The 20,807-nt window shown below is 48.8% G+C and overlaps 1 protein-coding gene across 6 annotated transcripts in view; it reads right to left on the minus strand.

Annotated features, from left to right (window-relative positions):
• Positions 1-20,807, minus strand: part of LOC118431689 (inactive tyrosine-protein kinase transmembrane receptor ROR1-like) — a 50,736-nt gene that overhangs the window by 4,375 nt on the left and 25,554 nt on the right. For 3 of the 6 annotated variants that reach the window (XM_035842941.1, XM_035842943.1, XM_035842940.1), the window contains exons 2-10: positions 11,160-11,220; positions 8,957-9,009; positions 6,691-6,981; positions 5,287-5,592; positions 4,544-4,577; positions 3,864-3,952; positions 3,213-3,551; positions 2,582-2,827; positions 383-700 (exon numbers count right to left, since the gene is read on the minus strand). In XM_035842941.1, coding sequence (XP_035698834.1) covers positions 383-700; positions 2,582-2,827; positions 3,213-3,551; positions 3,864-3,952; positions 4,544-4,577; positions 5,287-5,592; positions 6,691-6,981; positions 8,957-9,009; positions 11,160-11,220 — 1,737 coding nt within the window. Of the gene's footprint in view, positions 1-382; positions 701-2,581; positions 2,828-3,212; positions 3,552-3,863; positions 3,953-4,543; positions 4,578-5,286; positions 5,593-6,690; positions 6,982-8,956; positions 9,010-11,159; positions 11,221-15,097; positions 15,425-20,807 lie in introns of those variants that run through there. The other 3 variants (XM_035842944.1, XM_035842945.1, XM_035842946.1) reach the window with 3 other exon arrangements.

Genomic DNA, 20,807 nt, shown 5'->3' on the forward strand with positions numbered 1-20,807 from the left:
GTTCAGCTTTACTTAATAAATGTGGTAACCAAGAAGCTGAATGAATGTGGCCAAAGGAGGGAATGAATGAAAGAATTAGTGAGGAAACCTGGTGACCTGTGGGGATGAAGGGAAGGAATGATTATCAGATTTCTACCAGTAAATAAGGCTGAGGTTGTTAGCTGGTGACAAACCAAACCGGCACTTCGACATGTGGAAATGTGCAGCGAACCGGAGGCCGTTAGCGGTGGAGAACTGAAAATAAACAAAAACGAGGTGAGGTAAAAGAAAAGAAGAAAAAATGATGGTTATTTCCCGATGTTTGCATGAAAATGTCACCGCTGCGACCTTATAGCCCGGCCTTGCTTGACCTTGCCACCACGACAACATGGAGGCTACTCACCGCTGTCAGCGTAACCGTACTTCACGAACAGAACCCCGGTCGTTCCGACGGCCTCCACGCCGTTATTCGCCACGCACCGGTAGTATCCGGTGTCGTCCGTGATCACGTGTTGGAGCACCAGCCGCGATTCCCACCTGTAATGTCTCATTTGTACCCGCGGGTTTAGCGACTCAAACACGGGAACGTCGTTCTTGTACCAGCTAAAGGCGGGGGTGGGGACCCCGTCCACGCGGCGCACCGTGCACACAAACGTGGCCGAACCGCCCTCCGGAACCGTCACGTTGTTCAGCCGGTTCAGCCGGCCGGGGAGGTAACGCACTGCGGAGAGAAGGGACCACATTTTCACACAGAAGTGACACGGGGAGAAGGGACCACATTTTCACACATGTGACACGGGGAGAAGGGACCACATTTTCACACAGAAGTGACACGGAGAGAAGGGACCACAGAAGTGACATGGAGAGAAGGGACCACATTTTCACACAGAAGTGACACGGAGAGAAGGGACCACAGAAGTGACATGGATTTTCACACAGAAGTGACACAGAAGTGACACGGGGAGAAGGGACCACATTTTCACACAGAAGTGACACAGAAGTGACACGGGGAGAAGGGACCACATTTTCACACAGAAGTGACACGGAGAGAAGGGACCACATTTTCACACAGAAGTGACACGGGGAGAAGGGACCACATTTTCACACAGAAGTGACATGGGGAGAAGGGACCACATTTTCACACAGAAGTGACATGGAGAGAAGGGACCACATTTTCACACAGAAGTGACACGGGGAGAAGGGACCACATTTTCACACAGAAGTGACATGGAGAGAAGGGACCACATTTTCACACAGCGGGGAGAAGGGACCACATTTTCACACAGAAGTGACACGGGGAGAAGGGACCACATTTTCACATGGAAGAGACATGGAGAGAAGGGACCACATTTTCACACAGAAGTGACACGGGGAGAAGGGACCACATTTTCACACAGAAGTGACACGGAGAGAAGGGACCACATTTTCACACAGAAGTGACACGGGGAGAAGGGACCACATTTTCACACAGAAGTGACATGGAGAGAAGGGACCACATTTTCACACAGCGGGGAGAAGGGACCACATTTTCACACAGAAGTGACACGGGGAGAAGGGACCACATTTTCACACAGAAGTGACATGGAGAGAAGGGACCACATTTTCACACAGCGGGGAGAAGGGACCACATTTTCACACAGAAGTGACACGGGGAGAAGGGACCACATTTTCACATGGAAGAGACATGGAGAGAAGGGACCACATTTTCACACAGAAGTGACACGGGGAGAAGGGACCACAGGGACCACAGAAGTGACACGGGGAGAAGGGACCACAATTTCACACAGAAGTGACACGGGGAGAAGGGACCACATTTTCACACAGAAGTGACACGGGGAGAAGGGACCACATTTTCACACAGAAGTGACACGGAGAGAAGGGACCACATTTTCACACATGTGACACGGGGAGAAGGGACCACATCTTCACACAGAAGTGACACGGGGAGAAGGGACCACATTTTCACACAGAAGGGACACGGAGAGAAGGGACCACATTTTCACACAGAAGTGAATGGAGAGAAGGGACCACATTTTCACACAGAAGAGACACGGAGAGAAGGGACCACATTTTCACCCAGAAGTGAAACAGGGGTTAGCGGTTAAACACATGGATGGAGGTTAGACATCCAGGGAGAACTTTACGTAATACAAATAAACCAAGCAGCTGGATCGATTCTCTACAGAGCCAAACGTCTCAGATAGCATCCACTATGTGATTACGAGAAAGACTGAGCAGTCAGTTATCTTGATCAGTGAATGAAAGTGACAATGTCTTGTTGGTTTTGCTCTAGAACACAAGTACAGCCACTTTGTGGATGCTGCTGAGAATCTATCCCGTTGCTGGATTCATCTTGTATAAGGTATATAAGGTAACGCTCCTCTTCCCTCTCCAGTCACTGGGAAACTCAGGTAACTATGGTAACAGCAAAGGTAACCATGGCAACAGTAACTATGGGAAACTCACCACACTTGGGGATGTCTGTATAACGTACAATAAGGTAACCATGGTAATAGTAACTATGGGAAACTCACCACACTTGGGGATGTCTGTATAACGTACAATAAGGTAACCATGGTAACAGTAACTATGGGAAACTCACCACACTTGGGGATGTCGCACTCCTCGGCTCGCGTCCCCTCGTCCGTGGTGAAGCAGAAGGGCGCGTCCATCTCGTTGCCGGGGTTACGGCAGTAGTTGTGGCCGCCGGCGAGCTCGGGGAACTGCGAGGCCCGCAGGAAGTGGACGTGGGGGGTCTCCTTGTTCCACGCCTGGCACGGAATCCCCGACTTTGTCACGGCAACCGTTCCCCGGTAACCGCTGCCCTTCCCCTCGTAACACGTGTGACCTGCAGAGGTTAAACAAGGTCACTACCGCCCGCTCTGGTCAGCAACAGATTCAAATAGCCTTTTACAAACATTCTTATCCAGTTCTGTTGGCCAACTGGGTGGCATTTTTGCCCTGCATAAGGATTATTCTAACAACTATGTACTTCAGATACTCTCCAGTCCATTGCAATGTAACACTAAATACCCTCCCTAACTTTGACAACTATGGTAACAGTAACTATGGCAACAGTAACTATGGTAACAGTAGCTATGGTTATTCCTTGCAGTTGATGTGGTTCATGGTCGGGATGCCTATCCGGATGCAGTTGGCTGACTCGGGAGTCCCGATGAGCTACGGTAACTATGGTAACAGTAACTATGGTAACAGTAACTATGGTTACTCACTGCGGTTGATGTGGTTCATGGTGGGAATCCCTATGCGGATGCAGTTAGAAGACTCGGGAGTCCCGATGAGCGGCAGCTCGGAGCAGTCGGGAAGGATCCACTCGCCGATGAGGTGGTGCGTCTTGGCCAAGATGTACTCCGTCCTGCAGATGTCGTTCTCCAGGATCTCGCACTCGTCGCGGCACAGCTGGCGCGGCTGCGGGTACGGGAAGTGCGCGTCGCAGTACTTGAAGGCGTAGTGGCACAGCGAGGGGATGGCGTAGTCCGCGCACCGCTTCGTCAGGTCGCTCGAGGTGCCGATCACCGTGAACGCTGCCGTCAGCTGGTTCTCGATGATGCCTGGCAGGAGAAATGACACGTCAGAAACTTGTTTTTTGTTTTACCTTCATAAAAATCAGTCACAATTTAAAGAGAGCGCAAAACAGGGGCATCAGCATCTTTCTAAGTTGCCTTGCAACAAACTAAAGCACACACAATGAGCTGTTCCCGCTACGCACACACATGCGTCTGGACACGCCACACACATATGCTGGTCCCTGCACTTACCCTGTGCCCGGAGAGTGTCCATGTAAATCACTTACCCTGCGCCCGGAGAGTGTCCATGTAAATCACTTACCCTGCGCCCGGAGAGTGTCCATGTAAATCACTTACCCTGCGCCCGGAGAGTGTCCATGTAAATCGTTGCGTTCCCGATGAACTTGCGACAGGCAGCTCCGCGGTACTGCTGGCAGTAACCACCCCTAAACAACAACAACAACAACAACATCAACAACTTCAGGTCAGAATGCTGAACAACTGAACTATGGCTGGCACATAACAACAGAGACATTCATGTAAAAAGTATTGTACAGCCGACCTATGGCTGGCATTCATGTCCCTTAACTGACAAGTTAAGAGGCTTTGCTCTAGGATGCAAACATTTGGCTGCTTTTAGAAACTCCCAAAGAAGGAAAACTATCAGTTTTCAGCATAACACAAACCACATACTCTTGCAGTTGTAACAGTAGGGGTTTAAGTAGCGCTAACTGACCATGCCAAACGCCTGTCAGGCTTCTGGGTCAGTCAATTACGCTGCTTGTGTTGTGATCTTGAGGACCCGGGTTCGATTCCCCGGGTAGGTCAGGATATTTGTATATATTGTTTCTTTCTGTTCTACTCGCCCTTCTTGTTGTTTCACAGTTTAAAAAAAAAAAAGAGAATGGCACAGTTCTTCAGCAGTCCCAGATTTTCTCTCAGATGATAATACAAACTGCCAAGCTTTGAAGCATCTCTTTTGCCACCAAATAGACCCTAACTTTAACCTAACTTTGACAGAAGCAGAGCTGACTTACATGTCCCTGTCTGACATGGCAGGCGTGTGGGAATCTGCAAGGCAAATCGAAAACGGTCAGTTCAACGGTCAGTTCACAAAGTCATGACAAACAAAACAATGGACACAAAACTAGCAACAAATAAAGTGAAAATGAAAATAACATTTCTCAGGACTGCACATTGATACTTTTGGCCCAAGCCTTACTTGTGTTTTATAGTATCGATGTGGGAATCTACTGTATGTAGAATGATACTTCATACCAGTTAACAATTGAGATCTTCAGGTTTTAGTGCATTTGGGATGCTGGTATCAATATGCAGTCTCAAAACACCACATCCTGCTAACATGACATTTTTGTACAGTTAACTGACGATCTACTCGGTTCGTACAAGAACAAAACATTGGGACAAACAAACTCAAATAAGAGACAGTTAAGTAGGAGAAGGGAGGGACAAGTCTGGAGTCGGCTCCGAGGGTTTATTTATGGAAAAGCAGCAAACTTGGCACTTTTCAGCCAGCAAAAGCAAAAATGGCAAAAGCAAATGTTTCCATCAAAAAAATAAAAACAAAAAAAAACAGGCCACTTCAGCTGGGAAAATTTGCTCAGCACCACTAAAAACTGGTTAGAAAAGAAACAGAAACGGAGGTCAGAGGTCAGGAGAGAAACCAAAACCACGCCCTAATCTATCGGCCAAAACCTGACTGGTCGGAGGCCGACCTTTCACCTACGACCTTTCACCCAGACAAAATGATGAAACTTACCGTCCATGTACTTTACATAGAGAATACCGGTAGTTGCTATGGACTGGTGCTCGGTGCTGGCCACACAGCGGTAATACCCAGTGTCCTGCGTTTCCACATGCCTTATTCTCAGCCGCGAGCCCCACTCATAATTTCTAATGTCTATCCGCAAGTTTTTTTCGGCGGAGAGAGGGGCATCGTTTCGGTACCATCTAAAGACGGGGGTGGGCAGCCCCTCTACTTTGCAATTGAGACTGGCCCTGTTCCCCACTTGGACCGTCTCATTGTTCATGGGCTGTACCAACCGCAGCGATCCGGAGGGGTTTGCTGGAAGAAAAGGGACCACATTTTCACACCTGAAGTGCCTGGGCTCCCCCGGAGTGTGGAAGGTGGGTTAGTCCGTTAGTGCGGAAGCACACCACGTCACCTGATCCCCCCATAGCCACCGGCAGATGGACCTGGCCGCACAAGGATAGGTGCTGTGCACGGGCCGGCCCACTGCCATTATAGGGGTGGTTTAGTCCGGGTTAGTGAAAACTGCTTGAGATGTTTACGGAACACATTTGTAATACACAAAAGGAGGAGACAACACAAGGAAACCACACCATGACGGGACCGTCTGTGACTCAGCAGGTTGAACCTTCCCAGTATCATGGCCAGTTCACCAGGCGACGCTTGCAGGGTTAAACCAGTGACTTGGACCTGTAGTTTCCTCCTGGCTTTCATCAGCATTAACAGTTTTGTTGAACAGAAGTGGATAAAGGTATGACAAATTTGTGTTTTTACACTTTTGTATCCCTAAGTTGTGACAGAGGTGGAAGGGGATATCTCCCCTGCTAACGGGCAAACTGTACCCAACCCTTCAAATCTCAAGCCCGTTAAAGATAGTTGTTTCATGTCTGATACTGGACTGAACCTTCTTGGTCCTGTTCTCCCCTGTTAGACTGCTGCCAGCCAGACGAGCTCTGCTGCCTCCCAGTCTGGCTCGGTGCCATGGCGGCAAGGCTTCCTCCTGCCAGGGTGGTCTTTGGGCTTATAACCAACCCGAACCTGACACATTCCCTCCTTATAACCAATCCGAACCTGACACATTCCCATCTTCAGGCTTATAACTAACCCTGACACATTTCCCACATAACTTGCTAAGGGGGAAAATGGAATGTTTCATCTCTGATTAGCCAGGGGGTCGCAGGTCCAAGGCCTGCGGAGTCACAGAAAGTCCTGGGGACAGACGACACCACAACACAGGAGCTCTCACGGCTCCGGGGCTCAGAATACCTTTTTCTGTTTCCTGCAAAGTTTTACCTGCAAAATGGAGAAGTTTGATAAATGCTTTTGTATCCTGTAAGATCTAGCAGAAAAGTTTGGTGGTGGTATTTTGAGCCCTATTTGTTTGTTTGTTTGTTTGTTTGTTTGCTGGCTCACCTGCCATGTATCTGACGTAGAGTATGGCCTGTGTGGAGACCCTGTCCTGCCCGTTGGTGGCGACACAGCGGTAGTAACCCGTGTCGTGCGTGTCGACCTTCTTAATCCGTAACCTTGACCCCCAGCTGTAGTTCCGGATCTGTATCCTCCGTCGCTCAGAGGTCAGCGGCGCGTCGTTTTTGTACCAGCGGAAGTTCGGCGCCGGAACCCCCTCGACTTTACAGCGCAGCACGGCGCGGTCGCCCATTCCTATCGTCACGTTGTGCATGGGCTCGACTAGCTGCAGGTACACTGTAAAATATGGGGAACAGTTAGAGATGGCAGACTTCACCCCCTTACCCATACTGGGGCAGTCAGGTACGGTAGACGTCACCCCCTTACCCATACATACTGGAAAAGTCAGAGATGGCAGACTTCACCCCCTTACCCATACATACTGGAGCAATCAGAGATGGCAGACTTCACCCCCTTACCCATACATACTGGGGCAATCAGAGATGGCAGACTTCACCCCCTTACCCATACATACTGGGGCAATCAGAGATGGCAGACTTCACCCCCTTACCCATACAGTACTGGAGCAATCAGATATGGCAGACTTCACCCCCTTACCCATACATACTGGGGCAATCAGAGATGGCAGACTTCACCCCCTTACCCATATATACTGGAGCACTGTGAAATGACAGGAAGTCCTGATTTCTTCCTAAGATATGAGAACTTCCCAGTACAGTAGCATAGAGGTCAACAATGGGTCAGAGGTCAGCATTTCTCTCAATGGAAACTATGGACTATGGAAATGTACTTAACCGTAAATCCCAGGACGGACCTTACAGTTACAACCAATCACTCAGAAAACAACTGCTGCACAAGTCACAGAAACACCACTTATACTAGTTACACTCATACTATAGCAACCTTGCACTCTGACATGCTCAGTTGTGACCCTAGTGCTGTCATTTGTAGCTTTTGGAGGGATAACATAAAAAGCCCTGCCGTCCTGACATGTCCTGGCTCTAGACAAGTGCAGGAAGTTGCTGATTCAGTACGAAAGCGACCAGCCTGGAGGCCTGCAGTGAAGTGAGAACCAGGAAACTGACTTCCCTCTGCCTGTGGGGCCTCCAGCCTGAGGTTTTCAGCAGGTCTGGCTGCCAAACCGGGTGATTGGTTTGGAACAGGTGAGAGATTTTACAGCCCAGTTTGTAGTGTGCAGAGGTCGCCGGCCTGGGGGGACCAACTTCTCCTGTTCCAGCACACAGCCACAGGAGCTGAGCCCAAAATCTCCCTAACTCAAAACATCAATGGATTTCTGGTGCCTACAAGTCACACCAGAACAATGTGACATAATCCAGATGTACCTCCACAGGCAAGGTCACCATGCACACCCACGCCCGGAATCAATTTGAAATGCCTAGCAACAAGGGGGAGGGGGGCAGTTCCAAGGGGAGGGGGGCAGTTCCAAGGGGAGGGGCAATGCCAGGGAGGGCACCATGGGGAAGGGGGTGCCTCTTGGGGTCACGGTATACCAGGGATCGCTGTTGTTGTTTATATCCGGGGTATTGGGCGGTTGATGCCTACCAGAACGTCAGTAGATTAGATTAAGAATTGATATTCAAATTAGCAGATCAAATTACTGGTTAATATGTAAATCAAGCATTTGCCAAACACCTGCTTTTTGCCTACCACTGCGTCACCGTGACATCATCGCGATCGCATTAGCAGTCTTCAAATAAAAAAAAATTGAACTTCAAATGAAGTTAGAGTTGATCAATTGTTCAGAAATTGTAAATCCAGAACAGAAAATCCCCTCCTGAAGTTTGGAGTTCAGAAGGTCGACCTTCAGAGGTCACCCAACTTGATTGAGGTCAGGAGGCAGTCTGGGAGCCTGCCCAGTTTACAGCTCTGCCTGGCTGTGAAATGTCATTGGTTCCCAGTGCTAATCCCTGGATTGTGCCACACATGGAGGAGCCGAACCTCTCAAGGAGAAGAACTACTCAAGGTCAACAGGTGAATCAGTCATCAGACACAAGCTTTCACAAACCAAACCAATTGAGATAAAAAATGGCCCTTTCTGTGCCATAACCCGCAGGTTCCAATTTTTGCCATGAAACTTGGAATTTTCAGAACAGAAAAACAGTTAGGCCGGGAACCCTCCAAAGGAGCTACATGGTGATCGCCCCCCTCCCCCAACATAGTGATGACCCCCCTCCCAACAAGGCTAGCCCCCCTCCCCATATGATGATTGCCCCCTAAGATATCAACTTACATTGTCCACCTATCCTGCTGGTGGGGTGATCTGTGGCTGCTGCTGGGGGCAACCTGAAACAGACAGACGCAAGTGTGAGGAACAACATGGAGGGCTGGGGAGACCTGAAACAGACAGACACAAGTGTGAGGAACAACATGGCCGATTGCGGATCACTTACACATCACTTCCTATCAGTGCAGTATGCATGCACATGTGTCAGGGGGACCAATGTCACTTCCCTGGTGCTTGTCATAGCCAGGTGTTCCTAGATTCTAATGTATCTTTGTTTCTTTCTACTGTAAGAGTCTCACAAGCGATCTTCATTCTGGTACCAAACACACCATAACAGTGGAGTACCCTGGTGGTACTACCCCACACCCATGTAGGGCTGTTCAGTAAACAGCATAGCCAGCCATTATGGGGGTAACCCAGAGGTCATGGGTTCCCTTCCCACCCCTGCCAATTTTCCGTGGCCCTGTACTTAACCCCTCCCTCCCAGCTGAGTCCATATTTCCCCTCCCCTCCCTAAGGGCACGACCTTGCTGCGACCTTCTCAGTTCTCCAAGTTCACTTCCATCCTTGTTTATCCGGACTTGAGTGAAAACCAAGGACAACTCATTAGAACCCGCCTGTCTGGCATTACCCACGATACACCAGCACACATTCCGGGCAGGGCGAGGTGCTCTCCTTCCCAGGTATCTGTTCTCCTTCCCAGGAAACTGCTCCAGACGCCAATCAGAGCACTTTTGTGGGATTTGACCTTTCTGTACAAATTGCCTGTTTCCCAGTGGGAGTAGTGATCACATGCTCAGGGAACTGCCTTCAGCAAGGAGAAGTGTGGGTTTAGAAGCAAGTAAAATACTTTTTAAAACTTTTTCTATCCTACAAATGTTTTGCCAGTTTAGCTCCTACTTTTGTCAAGGAAGGGGGTCTGCATGCCGTAAGACACAGGCTGGACATAATTCGTAGAAAACCTCTTTTTCTCTCTGTCATTGATAATGAGAATGATGCATAACTGACTTACTGAATTCAGCATAACGCACAGTCTGTTCTTCTGAATTTAGCACAAAGCATTTTGGATACCCCATGCAGACCTCAAAGTCAAAGCATGACACATAAGCCCCCCCAGAGCTCCATGGAGTAACAGTCAGAATGGCCTGTCTGGTGTTTATGTTCTCCTGTTTGTTTGTTTGTTTGTCTACATGCGACAACTCACGTCTGACGAAACACAGTTGCTATCTATATAAAAAGTTACACAACAAACCTTTTTTATTCCTATAAAAATACACTGTAACACTTCACTCATACCCTAGTGCTTATATAGAGTTTAGCCATTAAAGCACAGCTGTTTATTTTCAGCTGCCAGTGATCCAGTGCTAGTGTTTTGATTGAATGTTTGTCATTTCCTTGTGCTTATTCTATGGTATGAGTAGCTAACTGTTGAATCATCCTGAAATCTTTGTTAAGACAACACATGGACTCCACACACTGACAATACAGGTGGGCTGGTTGACAGTCTTGACTCTCTCAGTATTTCAGGTATTTCATGCCGAATGTTGCCCAGTTGAGTCTGGGTCTGCCCGCCCTCCTGCACACCTTGGTGACAGACATGACGGCAGGTGTTGGTGTCACGAAAATACACAGTATAAACTACAACTAGTGCTGCGTAGCCTGCGTACCTAAACTCATATTCAGGTTCATGTCCGGACCTGAACCCATCATTGCATATTATGTGCGCTGGAAACTTTTCTTTCTTAAGGGGGGGGGGGGGAGTGATGGTGCATATCAAATTGCATGTTAGCATGAATTGAAATGCAATGTGAAAAATACATGCAAATTATACACAGCCAGTGTAAACACGAAATGTTTTTTTTGTTTTTTACCAGAGCAAATTTCACTGTCTATGGAAGGTTTTAGATGGTTTAGAACAAAAAAGGGACATAAGTGACAGATAGCTTTTTCCAAGTCCAGACTTGACTCCTGACATTTAGGTTTTTATTTGGACTTGGACCTAAACATTTATAGGTCCAATTCCAGGTCCGGGTTTTAGGTACGCACCACTAAGTACAGCAGTACTATGTACTGTACATGTTTCTTTATGGAAAGGAGAGAAATGTCTGATTTCCTTCCAAACCTCTAAACTGAAGTACATTCTGTTGCTAAGTCCCCCTGTAACCAGTCATCCCCCCCCCCCCCCCCCCAAAAAGCAAAAAATTCTTACCCTGTTGGATCCGCTAACAAGTCTGTCGGTGCTGCTGGGGACGACCCCAAACCCTGAGAACCTGCACAAAAAACAAACAAACAAACAAACAGGTTAAATCTCTGCAGAACCAGAATAAACAACATAACAGGAGTTCATCTTGAAATATGGTTACGAATAAAATTGGAAACAACTTTTACAATATTTAATGTTGTGATAGATAAATCTCAATGAAACATAAACAGATTAAGATAACTGAAGCCAAGAACTGCAGCGGCTGCTAAGCTATAACAGCTTAACTGTTCAGTATCTGTGGGGGACTTTAGTAGCCACATTTGAATCTGATTCTGCGAAATCCAGTGCTGCATTTTCCCCATGGATCCACATGTGTACAGTTTGGTGACAACATAAGCCTGTGGGTGTTAGCTGCAGCAGTTTGCATAACTGCTGGGCTTGTTGCTGAGTGTTAGCTGCAGCAGTTTGCATAACTGCTGGGCTTGTTGCTGAGTGTTAGCTGCAGCAGTTTGCATAACTGCTGGGAGTGTTGCTGTTTCCCACCCTAACAGCTGGGGCTGAATGTAAACATGCCGGCAGACAGCGCGGCTTTCTCTGCCATAACACGGCCAGGCTTCCATTCCAACCCGGCAGCTGCCTCCACATATTAGGGTTTTCCTACTGCGCAGGGCCAACTGTTTACCGTGGAGCGCGCTGTGATCACAGGTCTGTCCTGTGCGCTGTGATCACAGGTCTGTCCTGTGCGCTGTGATCACAGGTCTGTTCTGTGCGCTGTGATCACAGGTCTGTCCTGTGCGCTGTGATCACAAGTCTGTCCTGTGCGCTGTGATCACAGGTCTGTCCTGTGCGCTGTGATCACAGGCCTATCCTGTGCGCTGTGATCACAGGTCTGTCCTGTGCGCTGTGATCACAGGTCTGTTCTGTGCGCTGTGATCACAGGTCTGTCCTGTGCGCTGTGAGCACAGGTCTGTCCTGTGCGCTGTGATCACAGGTCTGTCCTGTGCGCTGTGAGCACAAGTCTGTCCTGTGCGCTGTGATCACAGGTCTGTCCTGTGCGCTGTGAGCACAGGTCTGTCCTGTGCGCTGTGAGCACAGGTCTGTCCTGTGCGCTGTGATCACAGCTCTGTTCTGTGCGCTGTCCTAAAGCTTATACAGGCTTTTCATTGAGTCATATGTAGAGCAATAACCTGTGAGTGGCCGAAGCAAGGGGCTCTGCAAAACTGTGGAGTATTCTGGTGTAGGGATGCTTCGCAGGTTTTGGTTATAGGTCATATATTTTTTGTACCAATGTAGGCAACGGTAAGGGTCATGTACGATGTAGGTAAGGGTCATGTACGATGTAGGCCTTTCAAACTACAGGCTGGAGAGGCAGTGGTTGTTATCTGCCATGTCCTGCTCCCGTCCCTCTCAGTCCCCACATGCACCTGGCAGCAAGGCAAGTGCCTTTCCCCAGGCCACCAGCCAGGAACCGAACCCCTGACCCCTTGATCCCATGTCCGCTCCCTAATCACTATGACATGAGCCCAGTCCCAGCCTGCCTGTAGGCTGATCCCCAGCCTGAGCGGCTCCACTGTTGTGCTGTCCTCTCCAGCCTCACGCCCGATCCGTCACCACCGAACTTGCCAAACCTTCGCAGTGCCCACATCCACCAACCTGCCCGCTCCGCCCATCCCACAATGCCCTGCTCATGTCTCCCCAGCGGCCCCCCAGCATGCATCGGCAGGAGGCCCTTCCTCAGGTCAGAGGTCGCAGGCAATATTGGAGCCGACCCTTCTCAGGTCAGAGGTCGCAGGCAATATTGGAGCTGTCCCTTCTCATGTGGACCTGAGGACTCTAAACTTCATTCAGACTCAGAAGATGCCTCCCAGCCAGTACTGACAAGTATCTTACAGACAACTCTCTGGTGTGCATTTGTATCATTATTTATCTCTTTGCTGGGTCTATAAGGAAAAAACAGCTTTCTTGTGAGGGTTTCATTTCAAAGGACTTGTCGGGATACATTCACAAATGGGGATCATATAAAAACTAAGTCCCAAATAATATTTCCTGTCTGTAATTATTGCTATATAACTTATAACACTCGCTTTACACTAGGTTTTTCTGAGACGTCTTGGCCAACACCGTCTCAGCCAAGACCTTTAAGACGTCTCAGAAAAACCTAGTGTAAAGCGAGTGTTAGAGACCTAAGTTGCTACCAGCTAAGCCTTCACAATCAGTCAATCAATAACCTCTAGTTAACCTGTATAGCCCTGATACATCAATACAAATATTACTTGAGAACAAACTAAGTTTGCACCACAGTTTTCAGACCCCCCAGCCCCAGCTTGTGAGGCTGATCAACCTTGATGTTGGTAATCACACACAGAAGCTGGTATCACCTTGACGTTGGTAATCACACACAGAAGCTGGTATCACCTTGACGTTGGTAATCACACACAGAAGCTGGTATCACCTTGACGTTGGTAATCACACACAGAAGCTGGTATCACCTTGACGTTGGTAATCACACACAGAAGCTGGTATCACCTGACTGACATGCCAGGCAGGGAGATGGTATCATAGCAGCAAGTCTGTTTACAGAGATGAGAAACACCTGGAGACAATTAAACTTCACTTTGGGACGAGCCTGACTCTTGGTACACTTCTGGGCCAGCAGGGAAGCAAGGTAATTTCCTGGGTTCCAGAGGGACAGCGAACAATCAAAAGTCACGCTTGTGTAAAACTCTATCCTACAGAAGCACCCAGTAATTAAACAAGAGAGGCTTTCTGGGCACACTTGAATAAAATCCTATCCTACATACAGAAATAACCAGATCCTAGTGGAGTTTCTGGTCACACTTGCCTGAAGTCTATCTGTTTCAGCCCACAGACATACAGAAATGCCTTCTGTGTGCGCTCCAGTCACACTTGTGTAAAACATTACCCATAGAGATTATAATTCCTACAACTGGTACAGTTTCATGTTGGTTGCTGGCGTGATTTTCTGTTGAATTTCTGGCCTATTTTCTGCAGTGTGGTCCGTACAGAAATGTACTGACTAAGTACTGGTATGTATGAGTTTCATGTTCGCTACCTGCCTGAAATTTCTACCCTGTTTGCAGCCTTGCAATCTGTATAGAAAGTGGTGTTTTCAGCACTAGTGTCAGAGCTGTTGCCTTACAGTTGGAGTATCAGGTTACCTGCAGCAGTAGGCCCATTGAGAACCCTGCCCCTGAAAGGGTAACCCTGCTGGAGTTACAGAACTCCCCTCTACATGTGCTGCATTCTTTGGGGTCAGCGGGCCTGAAACGTCCAGGGTGCCACAAAGGGATCTTTGTGACACTTCATCGGACAGGGTTGGTGGTTGGGGAAAGGTAAACAGTCAGAGTTGGGGCAGCAACAGGGCCGGGATCAGTGGTCGGAAGTGAACCGTCCCGCCGCGGCATGCCCACTTTACTTCTGACATTTTGTTACAACTGCCCTGAAAACACAGTGGAACCAGGAGGTTATCCTTCCACTAACCTGCCCAAGTCTAGCCCGTCCCACTCCCTACAAAACCCACAATCCTGACTGTGAACTTAGTTAGAGGAGTTCCCTGCAGTTCCAGACTGCGCTGAGCCCGGCTCGTAAGAGTCGTAGGGTCAGAGCGAGGCAGACGCCTGACAGTCTGTCACCAACACTCCGCTTTCCTGCCCGCTCTGAGCCCGGCTTTACCAAGTTCCCCGCACCCTTCAGCACCGAAAAGTCGCGCTAAGTCCCGCCACAAAAGAAGTTCAACCCTGGTCTTTACACACTGAGCCGGCACTACAAAACTTTAAATAAACAGGGTGAGTTTGGAGCTGGTGGGACCAGGCTTTGGGAGCCACCCGTGACTGATCGTGCTGAACCCAACTCTCTCCCATACACTCAGCAGCACTAACAACTCAGACACAACCCAGCAGCACTAACAACTCAACACAACTCACCCAGGCCGGCCAGTGTGAGGATGAGCAGGACCTGTCCGGAGGGAGGTGGGGGGACTCCCAGCACCATTGTTGTTGTGAGTTGTTGGGTAAGGAGGAGGACTCTGATCACCCTGCAGACTGGAGGGCACTCTCAGCCCCATAAATTACACCAGCCCACATCCATCACCCCGCCTGTCACGCCAGCAGTTCAGCCCGCATCAAAACTCTACTTCTCACACTCATCTCTACAATCCAGCAGTCCTGTCCTCCTCAGGCTGCCCTCCACACCTCACCACACCATGGACAGTTTACTGTTATTAATCAGCTTTTGATTGTTTACTTTTCCCCCCTCTGCCTGCTGCAGTAGGGCAACCCACTAGAGTGGGGGCGGAGCTTTGGGCAGGGCCAAAACACTCGCCTGGTTCACGTCACTTTCAGGCTATAATGTCTCTCACAGGCTATAACCACCACCCAGATTTGGGCAGGGCCAAAACACTCGCCTGGTTCACGTCACTTTCAGGCTATAACATCTCTCACAGGCTATAACCACCTACCCAGATTTAGGCAGGGCCAAAACACTAGCCTGCTTCACGTCACTTTCTGGCTATAACATCTCTCACAGGCTATAACCACCAACCCAGATTTGGGCAGGGCCAAAACACTCATCTGGTTCACGTCTCAAGCAGGCTATAACATCTCTCACAGGCAATAAGTTATAACCACAGACCAAGCTTTGGGCAGGGCCAAAACATTTGCCTGGTTCACATCACCCACCAACCCAGCTTTCGGCAGGGCCAAAACACTCGTCTGGTTCACGTCTCTTGCAGGCTATAACAACGTCTCTCAATCTCAAAGCTCCAAGATACAGGTATCTGGGTTCTATTCCATAATCTCGTATCTAGATACAGGTTCTATTCCGGGCCAGGTTTTATGGCTATGTTGCAGCTCGGTTGTTTTAGTGTCATGTTTTACAGCAGCCAAGTTTAGCTCAGTCTGCAGGACGTGACAGGCTTTGGGTTCTGGTGCAGCAGGCAGACAGGCTTTGGGTTCTGGTGCAACAGGCAGACAGGCTTTGGGTTCTGGTGCAGCAGGCAGACAGGCTTTGGGTTCTGGTGCAGCAGGCAGACAGGCTTTGGGTTCTGGTGCAACAGGCAGACAGGCTTTGGGTTCTGGTGCAGCAGGCAGACAGGCTTTGGGTTCTGGTGCAGCAGGCAGACAGGCTTTGGGTTCTGGTGCAACAGGCAGAATAAAATCCCTCCACAGAGTTTGGATTCTGGAGTGGAAGGCTGATCCCTGGCCTTGACGCCTCGCTGGCTCCCAGAGAAGCCAAATTCAAACCACACTTTTCCAGCGAGCGCCTGGGCTGGCAGGGAGAGTCTGACCGAACCTCACCTGAAGCTGCACCTCGGGGCAACAGGAACTCTGCAAACTCAAAACACTCGGGGAACTCCAACAACTCGGGTAACTCCAACAACAAGGGAGTCTCCAAACTCAACTACACATTAATCCATTGGAGACAAGGAACTTCCCAAACTCAAGCATTAACTTTAAATAAAGAATCAAAACTACATCCCACGTTTACAAACAGAATTTCCCAAACTCAAACCAACATTTCAAAGTTAGTAAGGAAAGTACCTGAACTACATTTTGTGCACCATGGGTTACATAAGGACACTTTGAGGTATGAGGGTGAGAAGGAGAGACGGACATTTGGGAGAGAATGGAGTGAGACGTGTCGGAGTAACACAAACTCCGCTGTCCAGGGCTGCTATAAGCGAGATTTAATCAGGCTAGAGTGAGAAGTGTCTGAGTAATACCCAAGCATCTACACGTCAGTGCATCCATACCTGTAACAGATCTATGTAAATCAAGGGTAAATAAAGGTTGAAAAAAATCTGAAGTAAATCGAACCTGAAACAGATCTGCCTCTACCAGCAACAAGTGGGTATCAACAGCAGTATTTGATGAGACAATCCCAGACCTGCATGTGTCACAGCTACACAAGTTCAATGTCCCATGATTTTGCTAACATCCCCCCCCCCCATCTTAACAAGTGGTTATTGCTTATAAAGCTGCATGCTTCACACCATCCTGTCAATAACACTATCCTGTCAATAACACCATCCTGTCAAAGTCCTGCCAGATCAAGGACCAACACCTCACCCAGGTGCCAGGTAGGCAGGGGGTGATGCCGCATGATGGATCAGCTGCCTAATTAGGGGGTGCTGACACATGATGGATTGGCATGACACAGCCCAACCACTTCCTCAATAGGCTGACCCCCCCTCTAACAGTAATGATAGGTTAGGAACAACAGATAACAAATGTGGAACACAACAACAAGTTGGTATTGTTATGTACACACAGTACTCTTCCCTTGTCCCTAACATCGCCAGCTGACACAGTACAGGCCTATGGGCACAATGTAGGCACTGCGTACAGCGATGGGTGTATGGCCATGCTTAGCTATGGGCACAATGTTGGCATTGCGTACAGTGATAAATGCATGTTGCCACATAAGCCATCTAAGTCCAAGCTTAGCTATCACCCCAGTATCACAGGCCGGAGATGCCCAACATACAACACACTACCAGAGACACAGATATACAGCTTGAAGCATACCTACATGTACCCACACTGTGGTTTAGTCCAGGCTTAGCTATCACCACCAGTATCAGTGTTCCTCCACAGGGCAGAGATACCCAACATACAACAGGAGACACAGATATAGCCCGTTATGTACACATTAACGTCATGAGCTAACTTGTGGTGATGTGTGTACATCTGCTTTATGTTGAGTCCAGGATTAGCTACGAATGCCAGCCTCAGTATATAATACTATATTTCAGGAGACACATATATACAGAGATTGTAATGTACAAATGTACGTCATGTTGTAGTGTATGATTATGAATATGAGTACCTGCACATTGAGTCTAGGCTTAGCTGTGAATGCTAGGTACAGAGCAGGCCAGAGCGCCCCCCCCCCCCAGTTCAGTTTCACTACCTTATCAGCCATAGGAACGTGACAGGCATACACACACATCCTGAACATCCCCACGTTAAACTGTCACCATGGCAACGACCTGTTGTCGTAGCGACCTGCGTCAGGTCCCGATGCAACGCGAGCGGCCCGACGTGAGCGAGGGACGGGATTCCGACACGCACAGAACTATTTCTAACAGCGCCGTGACTTATGCGGAAAGTGGTGTTCCAATTCCTGGGGTGGAGCTCCTTATTTACAGGCAGGCAGTGACAGAGACGGACTGAGGCTGAAGGGGCTGGAACGGTAGGAATGTGGGGCTGTGAGAGGGGGTTAGGGGGGCTGTGAGAGGGACTGTGAGAGGGGCTGTGAGAGGGGGTTAGAGGGGCTGTGAGAGGGGCTGTGAAAGGGGCTGTGAAAGGGGCTGTGAGGGGGGCTGTGAAAGGGGCTGTGAGAGGGGGTTAGAGGGGGGGTTAGAGGGGCTGTGAGAGGGGCTGTGAGAGGGGCTGTGAGAGGGGCCTGAGTGTCATATGCCACCCTGGGAGAGGGGCTGTGAGAGGGGGTTAGAGGGGCTGTGAGAGGGGGTGTGAGAGGGGGTTAGAGGGGCCTGAGTGTCACATGCCACCCTGTGAGAGGGGCTGTGTGAGGGGCTGTGAGAGGGGCCTGAGTGTCATATGCCACCCTGTGAGAGGGGCTGTGAGAGGGGCCTGAGTGTCATATGCCACCCTGTGAGAGGGGCACACAGTTCACTGGCCAAGGCTAGGCAATCTGTTGGTTCTGGAAACTAAAAAATGAAGATGAACAGGGAAGAAAGTCTGTACCTTGGTGCACAGTTTCTCAAGTGAATAAATTCAGTCGAACTTTTCCTCACAGCCATCTAATTTCATGTTGTTCTTTTGAACCAGAAAAGTTCTGACAAGCTGAGAACTAAGGAAATGAACTAGTGTTGCCTGGCAGAGGGTTGTCCAGTGTGTGACAGGGGCCTGGCCTGTGTGACAGGGGACTGGCCTGTACCTGACATCACCACAGGATTACTGAAGATCTACACAAGGATGGGCCACATCAACTGCAGTCTGGGCCATATCAATACAAGTCCTTGGTACACACCTTCCAGCAAAGACTTTGGTACACAGTTTCACGTAATAGATTTGAGACAGATACTAAATGGTTAACCCAAATATCTATACATAAACAAGTAAGTATGAAGCTTTGTATCTTCTCCCTGAATCTTTGTAGCCTTTCCAGTCAAGTGTTACTTTTGAAAAACTGAGAACCAGAATATCATCTTGTTGAGCGCGGCCTGTCCCATGCCTGACATCACTGCTGACCTATATTCCACTTCGGACGGGGACGGGGCTGGTATTTGTGGGGAGGGATAAAAATTCCAGGGAATAAAATAAATACCTTTCCAGTGTCGGTGTCAGCCAGGGGAGAAGTACCCATCCAGAGATGTGCAAGTGTGGGGATATGTGTGAGTATGTATGATAGTGAGTGAGTATGTGGTGTAAGTGCCCGTCCAACTTCAGCATGTTCCAATAAAGTGCTGATAGTTTTTCTAGCTCTGAAATGAACCAACAAACAAAATTTACACATTGAGTTACTCTGTTGCTTTATTTCCAGAACAAGAGTCAGGAGTCTGACACACTTGGTACATGACTCCGGCCTGTCAGGCTTTCAGTGATGACTGGGTGCTAGAAGCACGTCACGTCAGTCGTGCTGTCAGGAAAAGGCTACAAACCCACCAGCCATACACGTCAGCCGTGCCTGTCACACACGTCAGCCGTGCCTGTCACACACGTCAGTCGTGCCTGTCAGGAAATGGCTACAGAAATGGCGACAAACCCACCAGCCATACATGTCAGCCGTGCTGTCAGGAAATGGCTACAAACCTGCCAGTCATGCACGGAATGACCACCACAGACTCCATCAGCTTGGCTGTGATTCCTGTTTATTTGAAGTACTAAAACATTAACATGTGAACAAACCATTTCAAACCTGACCCAAACAAACAGTAAACTTAGTTGGACTAAAAGATAAAAAGGTCATGGGTTATTCCATTTGTGATCAGAGGGGAGACCTGGACAATGTCTGTGACGTAACAACACTAAAACAATATTGGAGAATCAGGATTTGTACGAAACAAAGGAAGAAGACAAATATTGACAACCCACCCTACATCAAAATGGAATGGTCCATAAGATAAGATCTGTCCCCCCCCTGTGCAGTGGTCCATCCCAAGTTCAGCCCATTTGAGCTGTATTTATGCAACATTGGAAGCAAATGTAACCTGGCATCAGATAAGCCCCCCGAAATCCGAATGGAACGGCCCAAAAGATAAGATCTGGCCCCCCTCCTATGCAGTGGAGCGTCCCAAGTTCAGTCCATTTGATCAGTATTTAGTCAACACAGGAAGCTAATGTAAACTGGTCCCAGATAAGGGCAGGATGATGGGTGCCAGGCTGGGCTGGGCTGCTTCAGACAGACTCAGGAACACCTGGGACTTCTCACAGCCTCACAACCAAATTAACCACCCATAAATTAGCCCACAGCAGACATGTGCCTTACTGGAGGTCTGGCCACAACATCCCATTGTGTGGTGCTGATGTCACATCTGAGGGGAAACATGGCAGAAAAGCAGCACAGAGTTTCCTCTTTCATGAATCTTGAAGAGAGAATTGAGAAAAGCATACCATAATTTGGTACAGGCTGAAAATGCCGACTAACCATAATTGATCATCAAACGTTACC

This window comes from Branchiostoma floridae, chromosome 15 (assembly GCF_000003815.2).
Source record: "Branchiostoma floridae strain S238N-H82 chromosome 15, Bfl_VNyyK, whole genome shotgun sequence".
Lineage (NCBI taxonomy): Eukaryota > Metazoa > Chordata > Leptocardii > Amphioxiformes > Branchiostomatidae > Branchiostoma > Branchiostoma floridae.